At 38.1% G+C, this 27,832-nt stretch overlaps 1 protein-coding gene and 1 long non-coding RNA gene across 13 annotated transcripts in view; one reads left to right on the forward strand and one right to left on the reverse strand.

The window, feature by feature from the left end:
* The first annotated feature begins 226 nt into the window (after positions 1–226).
* Positions 227–27,562, forward strand: LOC114896450. Its single transcript, XR_003793810.1, has 3 exons — positions 227–453; positions 2,844–2,905; positions 26,608–27,562. It is a non-coding gene; the product is annotated as an uncharacterized LOC114896450 (long non-coding RNA).
* Positions 14,858–27,832, reverse strand: part of TANK (TRAF family member associated NFKB activator) — an 88,775-nt gene continuing 75,800 nt past the window's right edge. For 5 of the 12 annotated variants that reach the window (XM_029224436.1, XM_029224434.1, XM_029224435.1 and 2 more), the window contains exons 5-8: positions 26,088–26,164; positions 25,327–25,442; positions 19,226–19,806; positions 14,900–15,745 (exon numbers count right to left, since the gene is read on the reverse strand). In XM_029224436.1, the coding sequence (XP_029080269.1) occupies positions 15,569–15,745; positions 19,226–19,806; positions 25,327–25,442; positions 26,088–26,164 (951 nt within the window). In that variant the 3' untranslated portion in view covers positions 14,900–15,568. Of the gene's footprint in view, positions 15,746–17,223; positions 17,953–19,225; positions 19,807–25,326; positions 25,443–26,087; positions 26,165–27,832 lie in introns of those variants that run through there. The other 7 variants (XM_029224439.1, XM_029224440.1, XM_029224432.1 and 4 more) reach the window with 4 other exon arrangements.

Raw genomic sequence — 27,832 nt, forward strand, 5'->3', positions numbered from 1 at the left:
TACTGAAAATAAAATTAATGTAAACTTAATGAAATATTGAAATTATGAAGGGCAAAGCACTTGATAGGTAAAACTTCATAGTTAAAACGACCCATTCTTGCTCATATACCCTTTCATTTTCTATTTATGTTAATAAAACAAACTTTGCACAATCCTCAAATGACAAATTAATATAGACTCCCAAATAGCAAATACTGTGCATGATCTTTTAGGCTCTGATTTTTAGGTATGACTAATTTGGCTGGCAGTACGATAAGCAACAACCTGAATGACAGGTAAATAGGAGGGGGTAAATTCCAAGCACTGTCTGAATGAGAAGTGCAACTCATTTTCCATAACCCAGACGCCTTTTTAACACATCAATGCATCCTCCATCTGAAAACTGGTGTTGGTCCCAAAGGAGAAAACACTGCCCTCCAGTGGTCTTCACTGGAAAAATGGAAATAGTTTCAGGTACCATGACTGCAGCATGTATGTAAAACATTGTGAATATTTATCCAGTCTCATCTCTGGCTATATTTCTTAAGCTGAAGCCTATGTCTACAACCGAGCATAAGGACAAAACCTCCAAAGTAAATTCTAATATATAGGTAGTTACTCTAGTTAAATAGAAATATTAACTAGGATGAATGATTGTGGCATATGATCGCCAAAGCTGACCATTTATTTGACTATCACAATTGGATTATGTTAGCCGCCTATAGCTTCTCACTTCCCAGATAAGGGAGAAGAGATTTCATCTCTATGTTTCCCTTGTTGGCCAATTTTTTAGCTAAAAGACATTTAAAATTGTACAGCAGGCAGAACCCCAGGGGACCGAACAGTGTTCCAACATCCTTAAAGGCTTCCCATCACTTGAAAAACCAAATTCTTCCTCCTGTATCTTAAACTAACCAAAGTAGGCAAAAGCAATTTTAAAAAGTCTTTGTGTCTAGCATTGGAACTTTCTCGTATTTCACACCATTATATAAATGTCACTCTAACCTATATGTATCACAAATGCTACGCTAAATTAGGGCCAAATTTGCAACCTAGTTTAACTGGGTTTCCTCTTTTTGCAAATGCAGTTTTTGTGTCTGCATTTAGCAATGCATACAAAACTGTCCGTGTAGCTAACTGCTTCGAATTGCTAAATTTGAGGATGGATGTGTAGATCGCCTGAGTCTTTATGCATGTGCCAAAGCAATCCTGTTCCTAGTCATATAAAGACTTCCCAATCAGATGGACCTTGACTACACTGCTAAATTCTTGAACTACTTCATTGACTTTCTTTGATTTAGTAAAGGAAAAATGGAATTTTAAGAGGGGAGAGATGGTTTTCTACCCTCCACGCCTCTATCTTTCAGACATCAGAATGGAAGTGCCTTACATGATGAGAGTGCAGACTTGAGGGTTCCACGGCCATAGGGGCTCATCCACTACTAGCTATCTGATTTAAACTTAGCCTCATTTTCCTCATCAGTAAAATAATAATGCTTGTCTCATAAGGTGGTTATTATGATTGAATGAGGAAATGTATGTGAAGTACCTAGCACAGAGAACCAAGAAATTATTATTATCCTATCACCATAATTTCCTAGACTATTAATCCAATGGCCAAGTAGATTACCTAGAGGCATGATTTTCTAAAAATATTATTCTTTTAGCACGTTGAGTAAAGGCTCCTCGTTCAGTTTATTATATAGAGTCCTCCAGATAGATTCTTCAAAACAAATAACCTGTGCTAAGATAAAATATTTTAGCATCATAGTGTTCAAATATAGCACCTTTAAATATGAATCAAGTTTTTCTTCCTTTCACTCCCACAGAAGGTGGTGTCTATTATATATTCACCTGGATTCACAAAGTGCTTTAGAGTTAAAAAAAAAAGTCAAACATAAAACATAATTATTATGAAGGTGGTATAGGAATTAGAAATATCTGGGTGTATTGTAGTAAATTATAAAGTTTCTGGGCTTGAGAATATAGAATTCCACAACCACGCCCATTCTGGTTATTTAACTCAACTGAGAAAATATACACTTCAGAAAGAAATATTGCTTTCTTTCAGAGATTAATGCACTTTCCTTTAAGATGAAGAAAAACCTACAGACACATTTTAATAAGACTTCTCACTGGCTGTTGTAAAGAGTTTTTACTGAGCCGTGGTCCCACATCTCCATCTCCTCCCACTGTGCACACCTGAAGCATTAGAAAACAGGATTTCTATCTGGAGAAATTAATTGAGTGCTGTCTTCACTGTACATGACATCTCACCAATCATCTCATGATGCTCTGTCAACATAGAATTTTGATTAATAAATATAGCTCTTATAATGCAAATTGTTTATGATTTAAAATAGTAGGATATATTGAATGGAGAATACAGTGACTTAATAAGTATCTTATATTTATCAAACTCAGAAAATTTTGAGATGAAGTTTTGTTTAAAGATGAAGCAAAGTAAGTACAGCTAGATATTGCAATAGTGTATATGTGTTACACTGAAGCCCATATATAAGCTTGATCTGTATATCAATAAATGCAAAGAAAATAAACTTTGGTTAAAACAGTTATAGCTAATCTAAATTAATCTCAAAATTTGACAATGAAACATGAATTTGTGACAAACATCCTGAATTTTTAAAAATCCATCATATTTGTAACAGTATGAAAATAATCTAAAGTCAGAACACTTTTTCTGGGTATAATTATATAATTATTATAATTCTCTACCTTAACAGATGACAATTTTAGAAAACTCTAAGTACAGTTTCTAGTATATGTACTAAAATAAAATGTAACAGATAGACAACTCATCATAGTATAAGTAACACATTCAAATTTAGTAATTTATTTTCCAGGTGGAAACCAGGCTTCTTGGAAGACTTCAAACTATGCCAAATGGTCTGATTTTACCATAGAGGTACTCACTAAAGGACTAAATTTACTTCTGTGTAATTTTTGTTAACTACATTTTACATGCAAATGTCTATACAACCATGTTAATGAAATTATGGAGAAGGAAAGAAAGTTGGCATTCCCATTGTTCTGTTTTATTCAAAAGCAACTTGTCAATTGACTATATATCATTTTAAACTAGTTTTCATTTAGTCATAAGAAAACAGAAAAGTCTAAGAATGCATTCTAATTGGATCACAAGTCAAGAAAAATAATACTTATGAATAGAATTTAGACTTGATAATTTTTCTCCTATACCTTATAATCTTCAGAACACAGGATACTTTTATTGGAATCAGACCAAAAAAGTTCTGTTAATCATAAACATTTAGAAAAGTGCAATCTACCGACCCAGAGGAAAGGAGTTGTGTGCTTCTTATTAAGGGCTAAAAATTTTCTGTACCCGAAATGGGATTGGTTGTTTAATTGACTGTTATCCAAAAATTGTATCCAAGTAGTATAAACAAACATATTTAAATTCCACATGAGTGAAGTTCCTATTAAAAATTTGATATTCAAACTTCCAAGAGTTAATAATCCAAAACTTGCCTCAGATTATAAAAGAAGTGTTTCCAGGGTGTAAGAAAAAGAATGTTTTCAAGCTAAAGGCACACTTGATTGGCAGTAAAACTGAAAGTACTAATGCCAGAAGCATAGGTGATAGGAGACAAAGGCAGAAATGAGGGTCGCAATTCTGCATTTATGGTACATGTTACAGCTAGGACTGTATCTCCAACTGAGACATCTTGAAAATAAAGCAAAATAAAACCTACTTCACCCTTACACACTGAAGGGAATCAGGATCCTGACCCAAATTTCAAACTCCCAGAACTTGGAAATATCGGTAAAACCCCCAACACCAATATTTCTGAAACCTGCCACAACCCAGAAAGAGGCAGATCTTCAACCATGGAAATATGACTATTAAGAATTCACAGATTATCTGAAACATTTGCTAATCGCCCCACCCCCGTGCTAGAGAGAAAGGCTCAAAGCACTGGGAAAAGCCTGCTGTGAAAACGTCAGGCCCTTCTTGGGGTTTAGGTTGTCAACCTATTCCCAGCCACAGCTATTGTATGGCTGTATCAGGGGAAACAGAGTACTTGTGTGTGAGAATTGGGGTGCAGTGGGGGGACCAGAATGTTAAGAAATTTAACAAATTCATACGATTTTTTTTCTTTAAACATTTGAGAGTGTTGTGTTTATACATGCTGGGCAACATAAACCATAAATCTTGCTGGATTTCTGCAAACTGCTGCGTGAAGCCCACAAACGGCATTCCTGTCAATGGGAGGAAGAGACAGACAGAAATCAAGACACAGACAGGCAGCACCCCCAGGACGTGAAGCCTGCTCCTACTGCAAGCTGTAGTGGAAAGAGATGATGACATCCAGAACAAAATGTCTTTTCCACGAGGATGCTAAAGCTCTTGCTTTGTGTTCTCTGTGCAGAGAAAGAATGATCAGTGGAAAGGGCTTCATTTCCACCCTTTTCTGGAATCACAATATAAGGGGTTTTAGTTATTTTTAAACTTCTTCCTTTAGAGTCTATTGTTATGTTCCATAAAACAGACAAAACTCAGCAAGACAACAAAGACTTGATCTGTAGGAGAAAAAGTAATACAGAGCAAGTCCTCTCCAGAGGGTAATTAATCCTTAGTCATTCATCCTAGAAGTCCCAGTTACAGTTAAGGTTAATGTTCAGGTAGCTCCTTTCCATTTTCTTAAAAAAATTTTTTTAAACATTTTTTTTTTTTTTTGCAGAATGTTATACTATTAATTGCCAATTTGCATATGTGTGCAGCTGCTGTTTTGGCTCTGAACTCAATCCGATAAGCTTGCTGGAGGTATCGCAGAGCACTTGGCAGCTTTCCTATTTGAAAAGAAAGCCTCTCCCCACTACAGAACAGCTGATCGTCTATCAGCGATAGACCCTGATGGCGTGAATTACAATTACACTACTTTTCACACTAAATCTGGGTGATAGCTACTTGGAAAGAAGTTTCATCATTTTTTACCACAAACTGGAAAAAGAATTACATGGTCATGCTGTGCTTTTAAAGGCAGTTTGGTTCACTTTTGTCTATTTAACACCTAATTCCAAGAAGTCCATAGGCATCCAGATATCTGAATGGCGCGTAATGAATTCACTGTTTAGATGGAAGATTTAAAAAATCTACCTCAAATTACATTTATTAACAAGGCGACCAGGAAGTGTTAAAGTTGTTAGACGCTTCATTTATTAAATAATTTGTGGGTATTTTCAGTTGTCATATCTAGAGTCATGGGGTTTGCTTATTTTTTTTTAATTAGCAATCCAAAACAATGCTACTGCAATTTAACAATTCATCACATAATCTTGGGCTCTTCAGTTCTGCTGTTAATGTTAGATAATTCAGATGGTTATTTTGATCTGTTTATAAATGATTTGGGTTGCACTGTGCTGTGAGGGGGCTGCAGCAGCCCAGGCAAGTCTTTCTCATCCTCCTTGCATTGCTCAGGGTAGCTGAGGGGCCTTCTCAAAATGTGTTTGGGGAGTTTAGTGTCTAGCAGGGGGAAACCAGGGAGGGGGGCAGAGGACACTAAAATAACTGGATTTATTATCATTACTAAACTTCTTTATTAATTTACATTCCCTGTCTGCTTGGAAAACTGAGGAAAGACCTCTTTGCCAAAGTGCGTCTTATCAGATGCAAAGTGCATGTCTCTCGTTTCCTGGGAGGTTAGAAAGTCCCTTCTTCCCTCTTGCCAGAACAACCCAATCATCAGAAAATGTAAGAAGCCCCCAAACATCCCTCTTCTTCTCAGTCTCCCCTCAAATCTCTTCCCCTCCCATCTGACATTTAACTCCATTTGTTTAAAGCAAACGCCCGCCCGCCCCCCCAAAAATGGAGTTAAACCCACCTCAAGCAGCAGAAGTGGAACACATCCTGACGTAGTGAACCTAAGAGAAAAATAGATTTTGTTTTCCTTTTTTAGTCGCGAGCTTTATTAGATTTCTCACTCTCACAGATTATCCGAAGACTACCCATTGATTGATCGCCCGTAGAGCTGCATTTGGTGTAAAGAAAAAACTCACAGCTTTATTGGCTCCCAGGAGACAAAACAAACAGAACAAGATATTCATATTAATGCAAACAATGCAACAAATGAGGGGAAGAAACGCCCGGCTGAAGCGAGGCGTCGAGCGGCCGACCGGGCCGGGAAGCGCGGGGCTGGGGGGCCGAGGGTTCCGGGCGCCCCCAGCCGTCGGTGCCCGCGTCGCCCGCCGCCCACAGGGGCCACGGGGCCAGGCGCCCGGCTCCAGGCCTCGCGGGCCCGGGCAGGCCCCGGGCGGCGAGAGAAGGCCTCCAGGCCGGGCCTCCGGAAGGGCCTGCTCGGGCCCTCACCGCTTCCCGGGGCGGGCCTGGAAGAACCTAGCGCTCCTGGCTCCTCTCCCTTCCCTTCTTCCCGACGCTTCTAGGGGCCCAATCCCCGAGTCTCAGTTTCCCTTGGCACCTGGGTCAGAGGTTGAAGTGAAGAATTCCCGCTGCGCCTCCTCGCCCACCTGGGCAGCCTGGAAGGAGAGGTTAGCAAGACTCCAGAGAACCCAGGAGTTAGAGAGGAAGCCAAGCAATACGCGCCCTCTCTCCCTTTGAAAAGCTCACATTATGCTGGAGGAGACTAGATCAACACACACGTTTCGACACAACGCAAAACATTGTATAATCAAAAGCGAGGAGAGCAGTGTGTACAGCAAAGCCTGAGAGCTATTTAAGAGGCACCGAGACTCTCCTTGCGGAATGAGAAAGGAAGAAAGAAAATTCCGGGCACAATAGGGGTATTTGCTCTACCCCTAATTCCCTACCCCCCACCATGCACAGAAAAGCGAAAAAGTACGGGAAAATCTGTTAGGTAAGACTTGACTTCACATCTTTTTAGTCAACAAGATATTACAAATAGGGGTGCATAGGGCATACTTACGGTAAAAAAATTATTTGTTGTTTATCTAAAATTCAGATTTAACTGGGCATCCTGTATTTTTATTTGCTAAACCGGGCAATCTTAACTAAAAATACTTTACTGAGGAAAACTGTACGAGAAGCAAGGCTCTTTCTCCGATGTATATTAATCAGGATATTCGGGACATTTTTAATGGGACTTTGCCTTGGAGAGGAAATGAGTCATCTCCACAGCACACGTTCCCAAGCACATGGTGGGGTGGAAGAGGATGAAATGACTGAAACACTTGGAAACGTCCTTATTTTTGGAGGAAGTGGCAGAGTTTTTTTGACTCTTGTTGACTCTTATCTGGACAATGGACCAGTGTCCTTTCCCTGAGGCTGGCTCCTTTCCAGGCCAGTCCAGGGTACCAATAGCACCGCCTAGAAGTGGAGTGTCACTTACAATGTCACTCCCATATTGGGATCGTGTATTTTTTTCTAACTCTTACTAGAGAGCCACATTACTCCTTGGTATTAATTGTATTTCGAAAGAAACTAAGTTGGGACTTGACAACTTTAAAGATGGCAGGGTGGAGCAAAATCTGCTTTGAAATTTATCAAGCATTCTAACCTACAGGTAGATCTTATCCAGGCCTTGCCCCGTAGATGCTGAAGGAAAAGACTTTCAAAATGCCAGTGGTAAAACCTCAGGATACTGGAGTGAGTGTGTGTGTGTGAGAGAGAGAGAGAGAGAGAGAGAGAGAGAGAGAGAGAGAAAGTGTGTGTTTAAGTGTGTCACAAAGCTGCTTAGCAGAGGAAGCCTGCTGCTTGCATTTCTTCCTCAGTCCTGGTTGGAGAGAGCTTTTTCAAGGAAGCTGTATCACCCTTACTGATACTTCGGATTCCTAGTGAGCTTGCCTTCCTTTTAAGCCAGTTGCTTGAAGTTGTATGAATACACCCACACAAGATGCCCCTTTCTTGCTAGCAATTAGTGCTATTTAACAACTGCAAATGGAGAAACTATTTGTCTAATGAGAGCTGTTTTCAGTGTTGATTCACCAACACTCTAGGGAAGACAGTGTAAAGCTGAGACCTCCTGGTGAGTCTCGGGTCCATCAAGACAAGTGAAGGCCACCTCTTGAAGAAAATGAAGTCTCTGCTTTAGAGAATGTTTTAGTTCCAGATTAATAGTTTTAGAAAATATATAGGCTCGCTTCCAGTTCATACTGGTTTACTTTTTTTTTTCTTTCCCATACAAACTATAACCTTTGATTTAGAATTTGGATTATTAAATGGTTAGCATTGTGGTTTGGGTGTCACGGTGAGGTTTTAACCCCACGCTTTAGAGGTACAAATCCTTTTTACCTTCTCTCCTACCTCAGATTGTGTCTCACGCTGCAAAATACATTCCAACACTTGCTGTTTGTTCATTGGAGCAGGCAAGAGGTATCTCAACACTCAGTTCACTAAGATGCTTCTCCCAGCAGACACGTTCTGGGGCCCTGTGTTAGGGTGGTGATAAATTGATAATCCCCCTATAGTACACCCCATCCCATTGTCAGGGAACCTACTGTCTCTGTGGTTTAGCATAATGGGTAGTATCTTTGTGTACAAAAGATTCCAGATATAAGGTAATTTAAGCGTCCTATGAAGTCAAGCACAAAGCCAATGAAAAAGTATATCTTTTTTGAGGTAAAGGATTATTATGGGAAAAAGTGGATTGAAATGCAGGAGAGCTTGAGCTGGGTTCTAGCTTTCTGAGTGGGTTTGAAGGACTCATTCATTCTCTCTAGACACAGCTTTGTTTTGCTGTTTTCTGGGTTGGTTTTTTTTCTTTTGGTCCACACAAAAAGAAAGTTGGATTAGGCAATCTATAAGATTTTATTTCTAAAACAATTATTCCTTGAATTAATAAGCAATAACTCATCTTTTGTACACTGTTTCCAAAAGATATAAGCAAGATATTTTTAAAATTTATTCACGATATAGCCCTAAACAACAAAGAAAGCATGGGCAGACTCCAGGTTATCCGGGCATTCCAGATCCCAAGGGGATATTCAAATGAGGGAGACCAGTTCAACATCAAGGGCTTGCATAATCAGGTGCAAATACTCTGGAAAAGTGTGAGTGACTTAAAGACAAACAACCCTGTATAGACAGGACAAAGGGATAACATGTTTGAGAACTTATACTTCAGTCCTATTTGGGAACCTTGACCTCAGAAAGAAGAGAACTGCAATAAAGCAAAAGCTAAAGTTATTTAATAAATATACGCAGCATCCTCATTCCGAATATTCTAGTGCTCGCTGCTCTTTAAGTGTATGAATTCACTCTGAGACAGGAGGAAATTAGCAATCTAATTGTAACTGGTTCTAGAAATGACCTACAAGACTTGCTTCCTTATATATTATCAGTGTCATTAGGTGAAGTGTCTTTTAATTTGAGGCCCTCCTTGAACTGTAAGCTCCAACAAGCTTTCGCTAAACAGACTTCATTCACATTCTGAATCAGGTTTTTGTCTCACACATATTAACTTTTACAAAACAGAAAGAAACAATAGAGCTTATTAGGAAAAACTTGTTTTGAATAGTAAATTAAGCATAATGGAAATAGGCACATGTTTTAGCACGGTCCCCCCCCCCCCCCCCCCCCCGCTTTATACCAATTGAACATTTACATCTTTTTCAAAGTGCTGTGATTTTCCCCTTAAGTCTTAAGCTGGCACCACACACTTTCAATAAATGAAACTTAACATCACTTGTATTTACTGAGAGTAATCATTGTAATACTGTGGATTCCAAATGCACAGCCTTCCCTAAAAAGAGTTTTAAGTAGTCACCCCTAAACTGTATTAATCAAGTCATTGTGGCATTCTAAGAATACAAAGAACTACCTAATTTCAAAGACAGTGTAAAATCAACTGTCAGTTTTGACTAGATTCAAATGATGCCCTGTTCTTGAGACTGGACACCTGTACATTCAGAGGTACACCTGACTACATGGTTTGTTATTGAGAGATATGTCCCAGGTGGAAGCACTTTCAAAGCCAATATATTTTCTTTATAACTGGTGTCAAATTGATGTATATATTAAAAAATCTTGGAAAATGATCTCAAAAAGGAAGTAACAGCCCAATGAGCCATATGTTCAGGGAACCTAACAGGTTTCCATTGGGACCAAATTTCACTTCACCTTTTTGTCCTTATGTGCAAATAAAAACTTATCTGTAAATACACCATTAAAACAATCATGCAAATTTGTGAAGTCTATAGACTGAGAAGAAATTACACTAAATCCATAATAACCAAGTTGTTGGAAGGTAAAGGATTTGATTATATATTAGAAATACATAACACAACATGGAATTGAACTAAATTTATTTGAACTTTATAGGTTTACCACATCAGAGAGAGACACTTTGCTTACACAGAGTTGGTTAATGGAGAAAAGGCTGATGAATAGTTAATAAATTGCTTAATTTTGATGCTGGTGGAGCATCTGAATCTCCAAGTTTACATTAAGAAATGTAAAGTTAATTTTTTTTTCTGTTAGATAGGTTGATATTTTAACAGACTGAGATGCCAGGGAATTTTCCAAATGCCAGCTAATACTCTAGCACTAAAATGTCTGTGATGTACTAAGTGCAGAGAGGCCTACTTAGTGGTTTTCCCAAGAGTGGAAACCAAAAAGCATTAACATTTATTTACCCACAATTCTTTATACAACTCTTTTTAAGAATTTTCAGTTTTAAAACTTTTAAACATTCTGTATGATTTCAGTAGATCCTAACAATTTTGCATTCAGCTATTGTATTGGTATGCCTGGGCATATTCTAAAAGGAAAAATTATTCACTCTGTGTGTTTGTGTAGTTTTTCATAGGACTAGGTCAGGGATGAAGATAGAAAATACCAAAATTTACTCAGGTCATTTTATTTTTTGTGTTGTACTTTTGTTATGAAACATTTCAAACAGAGAAGGGTAGAGAGAGTAATATAAATGAAACCGTCATATATATATGACAGTTTTATCAGACTTTCACATTTTATATTGATTTTTTTTTTTTTTATATATTGATATTTTTAAAGAAACAACTGTGTGTGAAGTTATGCAATGGTAAAGGTCAGCAGAACAAAAATTATACTGCATGGATTACCTTTCAACTGCTTTCCTTTTCCATGTCTGGCTTGAGGGAAGGAAGTTTTATTATGTTAATTTAGGCACCTGGTTAACTAAATAGTACGGCACAAGTTAGAAGAAATTACATTCTCCTTCAGTCCAAATTCCTACCAGTTCTCTGTAGCTGTGTTTCACTTAACCTACGTAAGCCATAAGAACGTCAATGTTTCAATGATTTTTATTCTCTAAGGGTAGTTTATGTAAATCTGTAGTAGTAAAAACGTACGAACAAAAGTGTATTTTAAGCAAAAGCTCAACAATCAGCTTTTAAATTCAAAAAGTAGACAGAACCTCAGGTCCTGGGCCTGCCTCAACAGGTATAAAGAGACCTTTTCCAGCAGAGACTCAGGTTCTGGTGGATTATCTGTACAGGGGCAGTGCGGTTTTGACCAGCTTTCCCAAGGCAAGAACGCGGAGTGGAACATTCAGGCGGGGAGCTGGGCTGCCAGAGATGCCCCGGCCCGGTCCTGCCTCTGGTCACCGCGGTGGAGGGCGCGGGTGGCCGGTTTCTTAAAGGCTTTCTTTCCCCCGCAACGACTGAATGGTATGATCTCCGGGGGTCCGGAAGCCCCTTAGTCTAGTCTTAGGGTCAGGAGGTCAAGCCTTGGAAGCACAACGAACGCTCAGGCCCTGTATTTGTCTTCCTCTCGGTGCTTACTAAACCGTTTAAGTCCAGTTGGGGCCTGGCTGGCGAGGGGAGGTTGCTGGGGTCTGCGGGGCTCAACCCGGGAGACTCTGCCGGCGGTGACCTCGCCCGCGGCCGGCGACGCTGCTCGGGGCGGCGGCGGCGCTGGGGCTGAGTCGGGGGGCCTGCCGTCGGTCCGGGGGACCTTTTCCGCCTTCCTGGCTCCGACTCTCTTCCCACCCCTCGCCCTTCCTGACTTCGCCTGGCTTCCCACTCGCTGCCCACCGCGTTCAATTCACCAGCAGAAAGCGGTGGGCGCGAGAATGCAGGCTCCCCGGCCTCTCCTCCAAGACCCACTCTCAAGAGGCGCGCGGGGAGCGGGCCGGCCCTCGGAGCACCGCGCGGGGCAGCGCTCGCCAGCGGCTCGCGAGCGGCCTGAACCCCGGAGGGCGCCCGCGGGGGGCAGCGCAGGGGCTCCCGGGCCGTGGTGGACGCGGTGGCCCGGCCCAGGTTCCACTTGCCAGCGGCGGGAAGGACGCGCGGGAAAGAGAGGGAGCAGGAAGCGGGTGGCGGCGGCGGCGGCGGCGGGCCCGCTGGAAAGGAGGGAGCGCCGCAGGCGGGAGGGGGAGCGCGGAGGAGGGAGGCCGGGAGAAAGGAGGGAGCGCGGCAGGCAGGCGGAGGGAGGGCTGATTAGCATGCAGCAGCGCTCGCGCGCCCGGCTCCATTGTTTTAACACCTCCCCTCTCCTCCGCGCCAATCTGTCACCGTTCAGCAGGCGAACGCTGCTGCCTCAAATGCTGCTCTTCTCAAATGAGACGGATAATTAGTTGCCCCGCACGAATGCCGCACTCTTCTCACCCCTGATTGCTATCACCTTCTTGCTCCTGGCAGTTTTGACACCTCGTAATCAGCCTGCTGCTTTTCTCTTTTCTTCCCGACTTCTGCTTCCCTCCCCCCCTTTCCGTCCTAGTTTATTTATTTATTATTATTTTAAATGCAATCCTGGTTCCTATTTGGACGAGGCCTCTGCCGAGTTAACCTTCTGCGTATACATGTGTGCATATAGATGTATATATAAAATAGTGTGCGTGTGCGTGAGTCGGGGGCGGGCTTGCAGTTTTGCGGGAAACACTGCTTCCACGCGGAGAGAATTCTCTTCCCCTAAAGATATTTTTGGGAAGGGAGGAGTTGGGGAGAGGAGAGGGACGGGGGGGGGAGAGTTAGGGAGACCTCAATTAATGCTTTAAAGATCTCTTAGAAATTAACAAACTGGGGAGTCTCGGAATCTGCTGTCATAAGCGTGTTTCCCCCTCTCTCCTCTAACAAGCACTGACAGTCTAATTACTGTAGCTACAAGCAGCTGTCGAGGCAGCAGCCCGGGAGAGAAGGCGCCACCGGCTGAGCGCACCCGGCCTGCCCCTGCGCCCGGCGAAACCACCGAAACCCGGGCCGCCTCCGGGGAGGCTGGAGAGGAGGGCAAGGCCCCGCACCCGAGAGCCCCGCGAGCAGTAGGCGGGCCTGGGAGCCAGCGGACACGCTTATCGTTTCATATTTATAGTCTTTACTTTGAAGGTTAAAAGATGTGAAGAAAAAAGGAGGGGACGTGGGGGAGTGGGAAGAACATCTCCCGAGCTTCCATCCACCCCTTCTCTACCTCCTCGAGCTCTCCCTCCCCCCGTGTTGGTAAAATAACCACGCAACCCGGGGCTGAGGGGGCGGGGTGAGCCAGGCTGGAGAGTAAGAAAGCAGATGTCCCCGCTGGCAGCAGCCTCAGCCTCCGGGGAAAGCTGCACCGGGGGGGCCCTCCCGAGGACATTCACCTCCCACTTCTCAGGCATCCCGCTCACAACTGCCTCGCCTCGGCGGGGGTGGTTTTTTCAGACTCAGCGTTTCGCGTGTGAAGCTTTTTTACCTGGGAACTGTTCTTACCCGGCCACGCATAGCAGATGCCAAGATGCAGCCCCTACACGACTCGGAACTAAGAGCCAGAGGGGAGACCCAGCGGGTGCCCAACTCCACTTTTCAAGCTGCAGCCAGCACCACCTCTGCAGTGCGGGCCCGGAGCCTGTTCTCCAGGCTGCCTGTCCCTTGGCCCGAGAGGGCCTCTGTCCCTCGGAAGCCGGAGCTTGGGGTAGCACTGGAACCCAATAGAAAACAAGAGTTCCCCGCTTACTAAAAGTGGTGGAGGTGTCAAAAGGGTGGACTGGAGAAGAGGAGTCAGTGATCCACTTCGAGTCACTTTCTGGGCCACAATTTCCTTTGGTTGTCAGCAGGCTAGTAGATGTCAACTGTGTGAGAGGAACTCTTCCTCACCTAGAAAAGAGAAGGAAAAAGAATCCCCTTTCATGAGATAGGTACAGTGGTATATTCTGGCTGGAACACGCTGGGAAGTTTTTATGTTTAATTTTGCGTGTGTGTGGGAGGAGTGAGCGAGAGGGGAGGCTGGCTGGGCGGGAGGTAGGGGGGAAGGGAAGAGACTTGGATAATTGTCTAGGCATTTCCATTCAGCCCCAGCGGCAATGAAAGAAAGATGTACATGCCTCAGAACCCTTCACAGTGAATGCCTAATAATGGCTATGTCACCTTGGTGAGGAAGATGTCAGTGTGATGTGCTTGGCACCCTGAGAAGTCGAAGCACCACTCTCATTCTTCCACAAGTTAAGGCTCTTCACTGTGGCACAGGTGATACCTGAACAAATTGTTCCAATCCCTTACCTGAAACCCTCCAGCTTTCTACAACACTCGTTCCCAAGAAGGCTTAGATTTCTGTTTTGAGAGTTGCAAATCAGTGTTTACTTCATAAAATGGAAGCCATGCCTCGACCATTTTTAAAAATTAAGTGTGGGGTGGGGGAGGGAAGAGAAACCTAAAAGACAAGAATCATAGGGAAGAAAAATGAAAGGGAAGTCTCATTTTAAAATTCTGCAACCCTCTGAATTTGGTATCCTCTTTCTTAAATATCTTCCTCTAGTCATCAGGCAGGATGCTACCAATGAATTAACAAATTTCTCAAGAATGTGAACATTTCTAATATAAATTAATTAATATGGATAATCCTTACAGGGTTTTAGATTTGCTCCAATTAAAGACAAATGTGTTTCTTTAGTAAGTTTAGTTTGAAAAATAATTTTAAAATTCAAAGTGATCTACTAGTTATAATAAAATGTCACCAGATCTGGTATCACCCTTCTATCAGATTACTGGAAAGAAACATGAATTTTATGAATTTCCCCCAAATGTGATTTATTTATTTATTTAAGAAGAAAGAACACATTAATTATCACAATATAAGTAACTCTTTTAATATTTAATTTCATCATGTTGCTATACGTATAGTAAAAATTAAAACCATGTCTATTATTAAAAAAAAATAATAAAGTGTTTAAATAATCCTACCAGTGATCTTATCACTGAGCAACAAATGTCTTAGGTTTGGTATTTACTCAGATGTTTATCTTGTCTGCTATTCTCTATTATTGGTTTATTCAAAAAGAACACCCACAGCATAAATAATCTAAACTTTTAAATGAAAACAAGTGAAAAAAACCCTATAAACATTTGACATCACCAAATTCAATAGATCTAACTAGAAATCCAAGCAATAAGCTTAGACATTTGAAAAAAACATAAATTATTGTTATACAATTCCATAAGTCACATACATAATTTTGAATTATGGCAATAAACACTGTAAACATGAATACAATGAATTACAGTTTTGTACAGAATGATCTTTTAAAAGGTAATAAAAGAAAGTTACAATATAAGTTTAGAAAAAAATTCAAATAGCTGTGACACTGGATTTTTCAATAAATGATTTTGAGCTAAGTTTGCAATCAAGTACATAATATTACAAACCCAGAATCATCACATAGAACTTGATATGTCTGTTTTCAAATGCGTCTTAAGTCTCCCCATTAAAGTGTGAATTAAGATGCCGGAGGAAATCCCCCCTGGATGTAATGGATGGTGGGAAAACTGCTTGACAGAATTCACATACTCGAGGTATATGCAGTTCTGAGCCTGTGCCACTTAGTACCGATAAGTCACTGTCTTGATTAGGAAAGGGCTTCCAAACGGGCTGCAGGAAACAAATAAAAACATCTTCTGTTATTTGTATTTAAAATCAACTTGCACTGAATTTCAAATTCAAATTTTTTGAACGGGTTATGTGCGTATATATGAAATTCCCTAATATGAAAGCAAATTACCTTTCCTTTAGAATTGGCATGAGGACATGACTCAATTCTCTTTTTCATAAAGGGCATAATTTAACTTTAGGAATCACTTAAAATACACATTCATGCACTTTATCTTCACACATTAAAACATTTTTCAGCTTTAACACCAGCATGTTTTTTTTTTTTTTTTTTTTTTTTTTTTAGTACCAGCATGTTTTAATACCCGTTATCCCAACGGGTTTTGGAGTTTTGGAACAATAGTCAATAACTGAGACTTTAAAAAAATTAAATTCTATCTCTTCTATTTTATATTGGAACTTTAAGTTATAGGACCTTTATTAATACACAGCATACTAGAAATGATGTGTGTGTACGTGCATTTTGATCAAGAGCAATGTAATTTCGCTACTATTTATAAGCAAATACACAATGAATAAATCATATAGAAATAAGTGTTCTAATTTTTGAAAATAATTTTTTTAAAGTATGAAACAAATTCTATTGATCAGTTGTTTTTTGAAACCTCAAATATTTAATCGTTCAACAAAGTCCAACATTGGATGCATTCTTTTGACTTCTTATTTTGCTCCTGTTACAAGCACATACTTTGGCCTTCTTACCCTTTCTTGTGGCTAACTAAAGTGAAGCCTGTCAACAGTTGCCAGTTAAAGGATTATGGGAAGCATAATTCTACAGAGCTACCTCCATTACTATAAGCAACACCTACATACTCTTAACTGTACTTATTAAAAAATATCTAGAAGGGCCAGAAAAAGCATTTAGTTCAAGAGTAGGTGCTCAATATATGTTTGTTGACTGGAATATCTTATTTTCCTGAAATGTTGTAAACCAAATTATTTCTAAAATTTGCTTTCTTATCTTGACATATCTAAATTCTGGCACTTTCAGGAAAAATCACCTCGAAATGCCAACTTAAAGAGACCCCTTTGTATTCCTGTTACTAATATGCTTTTAAAATAACAACCTAGTTCAACTCCTGACATAGTGTTAGTTTACATTCCCTTAACCAATCTCTTTCATCCTAGTTAACCAATCATTACATAAACAGTATATTACTAATTGAAGCATTTGGGTTTCACTACATCACTGTCTTCTTATAAACATTTTAGTGGACAGCTGTGTACGGTTGATGTAAATATACAAAGTCTGTCTAAGCACCAAGATAACATTCAAATATCAGTACAGAGGGTGTATAATAACACTGACTCAAATACTTTTGTGAGAAGTGGCAATTTTATTACAAAAAACAGTAATATTAAAATACATATTTGAAATCTGGAGTAAAATAATTTCCTCTCTTCCATGATAAAAGAAAAGAAGTAATAATTGTGAGTATATAACAGAGTTAACTAGATTTAAATTTTAGTGTTGGCAGTTTAAACAAAAAGTACAATTGATTAATATGCACCACTCTAATGGGAAATTGATACGGATATAAATAAAAGATTGTTATGTTAAAGATACTTTAAATTAAGATCTATAAAATAGTAATAGACTCAGAAGCAATTTAGCTTCTAAATTGGATGAGCCAATCTTCTACTGCCAATTTATTTTCAAAGTCCATACTTATCCTTCTCTATTAGGAGCTATTAGTTCGGATTTGAGCTTTTCATAGAATTCAGTTGGGACCCCAATCACTGACTCAGCAAAAGTAGGAAGAAAAGAAAATCACATAGAGCAAAAATAAGCAGGTATATTTTAGACTTTATTATGATAGCTGAATGTATAAAAAAAGGTGTTAAGTAGTAATGATTGAGATAAAAGTAAAAATTTGAAATATGCAACCAAAATTTCACTTCCCTTTGTTATTATTGACAACTCAAGAATTTTGTATTTCTCATAGCTTTATTAAAATAAAACAACAAAATGTTTTAAAAAACCCATTTTAAGAAATATCCTTTGAATCCTAAACTGTAACATGGCCTTCAAAACAAACAAATTTCTTTGCCTTTCTGCCAAAATATCAATTATCTAACCTTATGCCCCACGTCTTGTGACAGCTCAACACCAATTCTCCTGCATTTTTTAAGCTGAATACTTTTCCATCAAGTTGTAATCACATACCAGCTGTTTCCCTTGCTGTAGCCTAGAAAGCAAATGCACAATGCAGGGTGCCATCTACTGAAACATGAATGCACAGACTAGTAAAAGAACAAGCAAGAGATGTAATGGAGAAAAAAATAACAAGCATTAGAACTGATGCACTTCACAGCTCCACAGGAATTCTACTTGAAATAAATAAAATTGTTTAATCTGTTTCATTATGTAGTAACTATAACTGTGACTATGATGTGAAATAAGGTACAATGTAGAACATAAGTGAGTTTACAATTAAAGCTTATTGTCAGAGATGCCTAGTTTTCTCCACTACTAAAATATACCACAGCTTGACTACTGCCTTCTTTGTATGCTGATTTAAAAGTCTATAACCTATAAAAGTACTTATAAAGCCAAAGGGTATTAATCAAGTTGTTGGTGTTTTTTGGTTTTTGGTAAATTAAGTATCTCAAGGCAAAGAGAAATCAAACAAATGTCTGCAAGTTATATTAGACACTTTTACCAATCTGCATTTTTTATGAGCTTCTGTTTATTGTAACAATTACATATTTTCATTTGCCTTTAGGCATTAAACACCTTTTTTTTTTTAAACTTAAAGAATCATTTTGTAATAGAACCTGAATAAAAGGGAGGGTAGGAGTGGATTGGGGTGGGGGGCTGTAAGTAGTCTGCAAGCTTTAGAAACATGAAAGTATTTGATTAGAATCATACATATGTAGAGACCGTTTAAAAAATGTATTAGGCTGCAGATTAGAAACCAAAACCAAAACCAAACCCTACAGATCTACGTACTGTATAACTGAGAATGTAATAGAAGTATTATTTGAAAGACAGTTCGCTTATTTTCAGAAATAGAAACATACAATGTGATTATTTACTTATAAAAAAATCATGCATTCTTGTAAAGATAAGTATGATACACACAAACTTTTTGATAAAAAAATGCCACCTGCTTCACAGAATGAAATTTAATAAAGAATCCTATTATAACAATGATACCGAGTTAAAAGCTTTGAATAAGGGACTAAGTAAGAAAATGACACACACTAGATATGGATAAGGTTTACATGTATTTTAAAATGTGCCGTAAATTTTAAGGTACTTTATAATAGAGCTTCACCATATTCATCTTTTAAATTTCATGTCATTTATTACAGGACTTGGATATTTTTATTGAAAGCTTAACTTCGGCTAGTCATTAGTTTAAAAAAGGTGTCTGATAATCTGAAAGCTGCATATCTGTGCATGCATGGCAAAATGTGTGTTCACACTTAATATATTTGTTAATGCAAAACAGTTACCTGCTGTGGTCCTCGGATAGCTTTTCCTGGGTAATCGAGTGAAGGAAAAGGTGCATCAGATGGGTCCTGAAGTGGGAATGTATTTACATATAATGCATTATGGTCTCCAGGTGGCAAACACGGAGCTCTATCCAGAGTTGTCCTGATACAAGTATTTACAAGATTTGAGGGTTTTGTTTTGTCAGTTGTTTTAAGGTTTTGTATAGCTGAAGCTATGGGGTCAATTCCCTGAATTTCAAATAAAGTTTCTTCTGTTTTGACAAAGTTTCCCGGGTTGTCTCTGGGCTCCATATTAAATTTATCCTGGCACATAGCCTCACATGAGGCAGGACCAAGGACACTGGGTCTTTCTGGACTGCTATGTAAGAAAGTAGAGTCACTGTCCGTAGGTGGAAACTTGACATTGAATTTAGAAAGTGATTCAAAAGAGGTGTCTTCCTCATCTTGGCCCAATCCTCTTGGTGCGACAGATGTGATGCATGGTGCACCTCTATTTATATCATCTTTTGCCTGAGGCTTAAATAGCACTTCTTGTTTATCTGTTTTATCCGTACACTGTATAGGCACAGAGCACTGTGTCTCTGCAGGGGAAAAAAAACAAAAGGAAAACAGTCGCATTTCAATCCTTCTTAAAAATCTGAACGTTCAATTAGCTTTGGATAGATGAGTATTATTTTTTCTACTGGCTTTTACAGCAACTGAAGACAACTGGGATTTTTTTACATTTGCTACCACCTTACACAGAAATATTAGCAGTCTCCAGTGGGTGAATTGGAATGTAGCTTATTAGTCACAGTTTAACTACTTTGTCTTTTCCTAGGTCCTTGTGCTGTAAGCCTTGCATCTTGTTCACAGTTATACTGCTCTATACTTAAAAAACATTTGCTTGTAGTATATACATCTAAACATTTTATCAGTAATGGAAGCTGCAACTGTGAGCTTGCTTAGACAAGTAAGTTATTAAAAGGAAAAACCCTTACCAGGCACATATACAGTATACAGGTTATGAATCTATATGAATTAGGTTATTTACTCCCCCTAATATCTCTGTGTGACAAAGTGTATCACCAATCAGCTTAGCCATTGTCTACTCTTAATACTATGTGAGGGCGTGGTAGTGGCGGGTGCTGGGAGAGAGAAGACTGGAGGCAAAAGAAGGATGAAATTTTAGGATGCATGTTCAGAAAGCTCTATGTGAATATATGATTTTCTCATCTTATTAGAAAAAGGCCTCTGTAGATAACAGGTAGATATCAGGTAGATACCAGGACCTCTGTAGCTCATTTGTCTAGAAGCCACTTATCCAACAAATTCAGCTCTCTAGGACATAGGCAAAAGTTAGAAAGTAAATAGTGCTTTTCAGGAGTCAGGCTAAGAGCCACAAGGCCCACAGATGAATTTTGCTCTTATTCTCATTTTAGATGTATTCTAACAAGCTTGATGATGTCTCCCTAGTTCATAGCTGGTAACAAGCAACAAACTACAAGGTATGGATATGAGTTGTTGAAAGCAGATATACATATCAGTAAGAGCTGAAAGCACGAGAGGAGACAAGAGAAACAAAAAAGCAGATATAAGAACTCAGAAAACACTACAGTCTAGTGTAGAGCGAACAAGGGCTACATTTTTCAATGCAAAAAAATCAATGATCAAAGCACTCTCCATGTTGATGATACCGAGACATTAGAAAAAGCTAGATTATATTCCACAATGTTACTTCAAGAAGACAGTGAGGGACTTCCCTGGTGTTGCAGTGGTTAAGAATCCGCCTGCCAATGCAGGGGACATGGGTTCGAGCCCTGGTCCAGGAAGATTCCACATCTGTGGAGCAACTAAGCCCGTGCACCACAACTACTAAGCCTGTGCTCTAGAGCCCTCGAGCCACATCTACTGAGCCCACGTGCCCTAGAGCCTGTGTGCTGCAACTACTGTAGCCCACGCACTCTAGGGCCCACGTGCCGCAACTACTGAGCCCGCGTGCCACAACTACTGAAGCCCACGTGCCTAGAGCCTGTGCTCTGCAACAAGAGAAGCCAATGCAATAAGAAGCCTGCGCACTGCAACAAAGGGTAGCCCCCTCTCACCGCAACTAGAGAAAGCCTGCAGGCAGCAATGAAGACCCAACACAGCCAAAAAAAAAGAAAAAAAAAAAAAGAAGACAGGTTGGAGGTTGGTAATGTGTATATTTTCATTAAATGGACAAAGGGTAAACATTTTATTTTAAACTAGCACTTTAAAAAAGTAGTCATCAGTGAAGTTATACATTAACCAACGATGCCTGTTTGAGCAGACGGGGTATACAGAGCACTGTGCACAGTGTCTGTCCAGATTCGTAGGCACTTAACAAATGTCAGTTCTTTTCCCTTCCTTTGGTCTTTGCAGACTTGTGACACTTTTCTCTCTTTTGCCACAGCACATTTCAACACAGATGTTTTCTGTTTGGACATGATTGTAGTACAATGCAAACAGCTTCTTTGGTTCACCCTGTCACATGCCTACTAACCTCTCTTTAGTATGTACCATCTTCTCTTACTGGATTACAGCAGCCTTTGAACCACTTCCTTGCCTCTAAATTTTTCTCATATCCACTCTACTGTTTACACTGCTTTCCCCAACCCTCTCTTAGTTTTTCTAAAATACAAATCTGGTCATGTTACCTTCTTAATAAAACCTTTTCATGGTCCTCCAAGACCTTCAGCCCTAAAACTCATATAAAGCTGTGCATGATTGGCCCTTTGTCACCTCTCCATGCTGTCATCTTTCACCACATCTGCTCTACTCCATACTCCAGCTATAATGAACTTTGGTACAGTTGTCCAAACAGCCATGCTCTCTTGTCTTTGGGCCTTTGCACATGCTGTGCAGACTGCCTGAACTTCCCCCTTCCATTACTCTTTGCCTGACTCTTATTTGTCCCTCATGTCTTGCTTTAGGCATTAATTTCTCTGGATGGTTCTCCCTGGTTTCCCAAGACTGGTTTAGTCATGACTCTTGGGTGCTCTGAGGACTATACACTGCATTGTATTTGCAAATATACCTCTTTTTCCCATTGAAGTAGGTTTCTTGAGGTCCTAAACCATGTTTTGTTTCCCACTTATCTCCAGTACCCTGCCCAGTGCCTGCACATAGTATGCCTTCAATAAATGCCTTCTGAATGAATCTGTGTTCTCTTTCCCACAGAGCCTAGCATAATAATGTACATTTACTAGATAATCTGTCTGTAACTAGGAGTGGTACAGTAATTGAGACCAAGCTCAATTGCTGTCATTTTTCCTGGTAGTAGACATAAGAGTGGCAGGAAATTCTAGGAAACAGTATTTTCTTTGTAGATTACAACACCTGAGAAGGAGGAAACACTTATCAAAATGTTCTTCAGTAGAACAGGAGAATAAAGAATCTGCTGCTGCTGATAATGACAACTATTAACATATACAGCACTTCTATGTGCCACACACTTATAACCATTGTTTGTGCATTAATTTAGGGGTTAATTCCAGGGCTACACAGCTAATGAATGAGTGACAGATCTGGAACTTCAACCCAGGCAGCCTAGAGCCTGTGCTCTGAACCATTATGATAAATTGAACATGCTGGTTTCTAAATTATAGAGAAGAGTCTCCAAAATGACAGAAATGTGCTTTGAATTTCTTTTCCAGTAGTAGATATCCCCTTTGTGAACAAAACATGGAAAACCCAAACAGGTGTAATAAAGCATATATTTTCTTTTAGTATAGCTAGCTGGCATACCTCAGCACATTAAAGTAATCTTTTGAATTAATCTATTCAAGCAATGAGCGTTACTATTTACATACACAAAATTTTTTTTTTAAACTTTAAGATTTCTAAGGTTACTAGAAATCCAAGCTTAGAAAACTTAAAAATCAAACAAGGTGCATGAAAGCACTTGTCATTCTGATACTATACTAAGAAACATGATCAGGTGAGCTAATTGTCTTTCTATTTAGTTTTGTTTTGTTTTGTCAAGACGTGTATTCCTGCAAGAAAAAAAAAGTAAAACGAGAAAATTTTTTAGGTTTCTAAATTTTAAGTATAGGCTGTCCATTTGGATGGCTTTTCAGTTTAATTACCTTGTATATTGACAAAAGAAAAAGATCTGAGGGTTATTTTAACCTCTAGTCCTATATCCTTGTCTCCTGATCGCCACTGAAATATGATCCTACTTCATGGACCAAACAGTACTTTTTTTTGAAGCCACAATTACTTAAACATACATTTTACCTTTGTCGTTTCTCAAGGCTACTGTCACGTGGATGAGAAGCAAAAAAATAAAAAGAAAATGTACAATTCTACTAACTCAGCAATTTATGAATTATATCTGTTTACTTAAAAGTAAAAATCAAATTTTAACAAAAAAATAACACAGGGGCCAATAATGTTAAATAAGCTCTTTCCAGCTGTATTATGCAAATCACATTTAAAATAGTTCCTTTCCATTTGTATTCAATGTAGTGTTCACTCTTAAAAAACCTGAATAGGCATCTTTTTCCAAAATATTTCTTTTTCTTTTTTTCCCCCTTTGATCTACTACTGTCAGAAGCATAATATTTGATATTGTGGTTTGTTTGGAGCCAGCAAAACTCCACTGGAGTCTGTAGCACAAAAGACCTAAAACATTTCAAGAATAATGTTGTATTTATTATTTGTGACACAGTTAATATAAAACATAAGAATAATGTTAGGAAGCAGTTTTAGTGGGAAGGAAATTGAAGTTAAACACTCAGTATTCTAGTTGACAAATACATACTCAGATTTAGACTTGTGCAATTTAAAAATGGTCAAAGTATTAAGCCATTGATAACGGGGTAGGTTCTTTGTGTAACAATGAATACGTCACCATTACAATGTTTTGATACTACGCTGATGTTCAAAAAAGAATGATTAATTGTAGGTACTACATCTCTATAGCCAGTAGATTTTAAATAAAGATAATTCTTTTATTGGTACTTCAGAAGTACCTAGTGTCTTCAGTCAGCACAAAAGATCAAATTCTCAAGAAAATGACAAAAATTAAGGTGGAAACATTAGAGTTCCTTTTGGGGAAGCAGAGGGAAGGGAGGAGAAGAAGTAAATTATGTTTGTCTACAAAGATTGTTTTGCTTCTCCAACAGCATACTGTGTACCTTTTCTGAAAATAAAACGGTAGTAGTAAGCAAAAAGTGAATTTACCCTATAAAATGATTTTTTAAATAGCCTAGCTATAAGAGCTGTAAGAAATGGAAAGTGATCTTTAATTAAAGGAGTGTTAGCACTGCTGCAACATCTTTCAGAGTAAAAACTGTAAATCACAGCTCTTGGGAATTGTAGGTAGAATATCTCAAATGACAAGGGTAAAGGAGAATTTATCATTATAAACCATCAGTTTACCTTCCTTTTGTTTACAGGGGTACATGGTAGCCAGATTCAATCCCTGGTATTTTGCTATTCATATCGAACTACTGAGGCAAATACCAGGAAGCCGGTCTGGGGTTTTAGGGAAGGGTGGAGCTTCTAAAAAACACACTGCAATATATCTGTAAAACAGATATTCCTTTTAAGTTATATTTTATACTTAATTTGTACTTTGTACGTCCAACAGAACTGGCCTCATGAAATGTGAAATGTTTATTTCTTCAATCAAATTACAAGAATCTATCCATGGTGTCCAATTAACTTTTAGGCAGAAGTTAAAAACAAACCTAATATTATAATTTCACTTAGCTCATATGTGATAGTGTAGCTTCAAGGTTGCTTACTAATGTATCAATTAATGTTTAATAAGACCCCCAGATAGCAACTGAAGACTTTGAGAGATATATTCTATATTTATTTTTCCAAGGTGGGACTTCTCATTAAGATGATTAGTAATTATGTCATTCAGTTCAATCTACATAGTGCCACATAAAATAGAGAGGGAAAAGGCCAATAATTATATAATGCAATACATTACAGAATTTAAACAGTACTTACCCATTATAAGTGGTGAGAAGCGCAAGTTATAGATCCTCAGCACTTAATAAGGATTTAGAAATATTTTCACAATCAAAAATAAATCAGTTTCAACCAATAAAATTAATATTACTGTACATTACATCAAACCTTACCAGTTACAGCGGCTGGTACATTAAGTTTGCTTAAGTGGTCTTTTTGTGCTTTGGCTAGCATGCATATTCTATGAAATTCTTCTTTCAGATCCCGGAAAGTCTTCTCTATATAACCTCTAAAAATAAATCAACATTTTAAAATGTAAGGCTATATCTTCAAATTTTAAAAATCATGATTGAATTTACATAGTACTTTTTAATGTACCACAAAATAATTACTGAAAGGTTAAAGTTAAAGAAAAATCATTTTAAATTCCTAGAAAATGTTTCCTAAAACAACTTTAATATTTGGAGAGCCAGGTACAAAGTAAGTGATAAATTAAAGTTCTAATACATAAATGTAGCAAAGACTAGCATACCTACTTATTCATATATCACACTTATGCTGGCTGTCTCATTCTTACATTAGAAATTTCAGTGTATTGACTTTTTGTCCTCTGTGAACATCTTAAATAGAAAAAATTAAATATTCCTCACTTTGATAAGGTTAACATTAAGAGCCATCCATATAAAACAATGTGGCCATATTACTTGTTCTATTGAAATAGGAGAACTTCAGAGAATTCAGTTTTTAGACCCATCTTTGCTATTAACTGTATGACTTCTTTAGGTCATTTTAACATGGAGGAGCCTTGAGTTGGTCTCTTCTAGTTTTGAAAGGCTGCTTTTTCTTACAATTGCTAAAAATTTAAAATATGTACATAAAAATATATTTCAATATTTATAATTTGTAGGATTGGCAAAAAAGGATATAGAACTACCTTTCATGGAATAAAGGAATGCCAAGACTCCTTGGTGAAGTTTCTTTTCTTGGAGAAGAAACCTCTTGTCTTCTTACCTTAAAGATATAAAATGATTACCACTTTAAATTGCTTCTAAACTCAAATGAGAATGGGTTACCAGAAAACACAATAGAAAATTTATCTTCCTCAATGAAAAATACGTTTTGTTAGCTTACAGATATATATATATATATATATATATATATATATATAGTACAATAGATTTTTTTTTTCCAACGAGAACATTCAGGGAAAAAGGAAAATGAAAGTAAAAAAATAAGATGAAGACATGAAGTATTTCTGGTAACTTCTTCAATTACTATTTCCAGTATTGCTAATTCAAGAAATTTCTTCAAATTCATATCTTGATGAAATTGCTACTCTGATCACCAAGCATCTGACATGACTAGAAACTTTAAGAAAAATATCCGTATGAGTTTACTTTTTTTTCCATTGTTGGCCTATACATTTAAATCAATGTCTCTGTATTTTGTTATAGATTCTTTGCTGAGAAATGCGGCTGTATTAGAGGAATAAAGAAAACCAAGCTACAGCTCCTTAGCATTTAACAAACATTTTAAAGATAGTGCAATTATGTATTTAAGCTCCTTTAACACAAGTTCCTGCCACCACCCTGTGGCTTCTACTGGTATTACATTCATCATGACACAAAAGTCAACATTCAGATTTTTAAAAAATCTTCAGTCATACCTAGAGAACTTTGTGTACCTTTTAAAACTACAAATTGATAAATCCAAATATTTGAAGAAGTCCTAATATTATTCAATCATTTATAATTCGTCCAAAACTGTGTAGGGTCTTATTTAAGTTCAAATTCAAACCAGTGTTTTTTATATTAGGTGACTTTTTAGATTTTATTCAGTTAAGGTCATTAAGCTCTTACTAAAATGGATGATTTTACTTCATTGTTTCTTATCATCTGAGTACATCTCCCTTATAATCTTGCTTTTTAAAAGGTTCTTTCAATTTCTTAAGAGTCTTATTTGTTCTTTAGGGAAAAAACCTGATTCTAGTTTGTTTCTCTTAAAATTAGTGTCTTCTCCAATTTCTTCAGTTTATTGCTCTACTTTTTCAGCTTTTTCTAAATACTAGTGTTTGCTTACCATTTCTAAAATAGTGTATTACTTTACAGTAATTAGTAAAATATAATCTTAGCAACCCAAACAATTATTTTTATATATTATGCCATTAGACTTAGGTAAAACAAAGATCATTTGCTGCTGCATACTTTTTGTCTGACAAATATTTAGGCCATGTCTTCTTCTGGATTAAAACAGCTTTACTGAGCTTTATAAAGCAGTCGTATCAAAAGACATTTTCACATTCACAGTTTGTTTTTAAAAGTGGTAGACAAGGCTTTTCTTTAGTGTTATGTGCAATTAGAACACTCAATGGATTTTAGTGTGGACTAGGAAAAAAGGCAACATTTTAAAGCTAACCAATCATTCAGGATGCTACAAGTATAAAAACAAACTCTTAAAAGGTTATATTATATTAAATCTATAGCAACAAAATCAGAGAAGAAGTAATATTAAGAGAACAGAAACATTTGACAATTTAAGATATTAAATAAATAATAAAACAAGTGATTAATAGAGTAATTAATCTTTTAAAATTTACTATTTGAAATTCTCAACATGAAATAAAAATATTCTATTAGGAGCTAGAAAGAACCAAAAAGAAGTGCTTCTGTAATTTTAGTC

The sequence above is a fragment of the Monodon monoceros genome, unplaced genomic scaffold (assembly GCF_005190385.1).
Source record: "Monodon monoceros isolate NGI ecotype Baffin Bay Population unplaced genomic scaffold, NGI_Narwhal_1 Super_Scaffold_16, whole genome shotgun sequence".
NCBI classification, from domain to species: Eukaryota; Metazoa; Chordata; class Mammalia; order Artiodactyla; family Monodontidae; genus Monodon; species Monodon monoceros.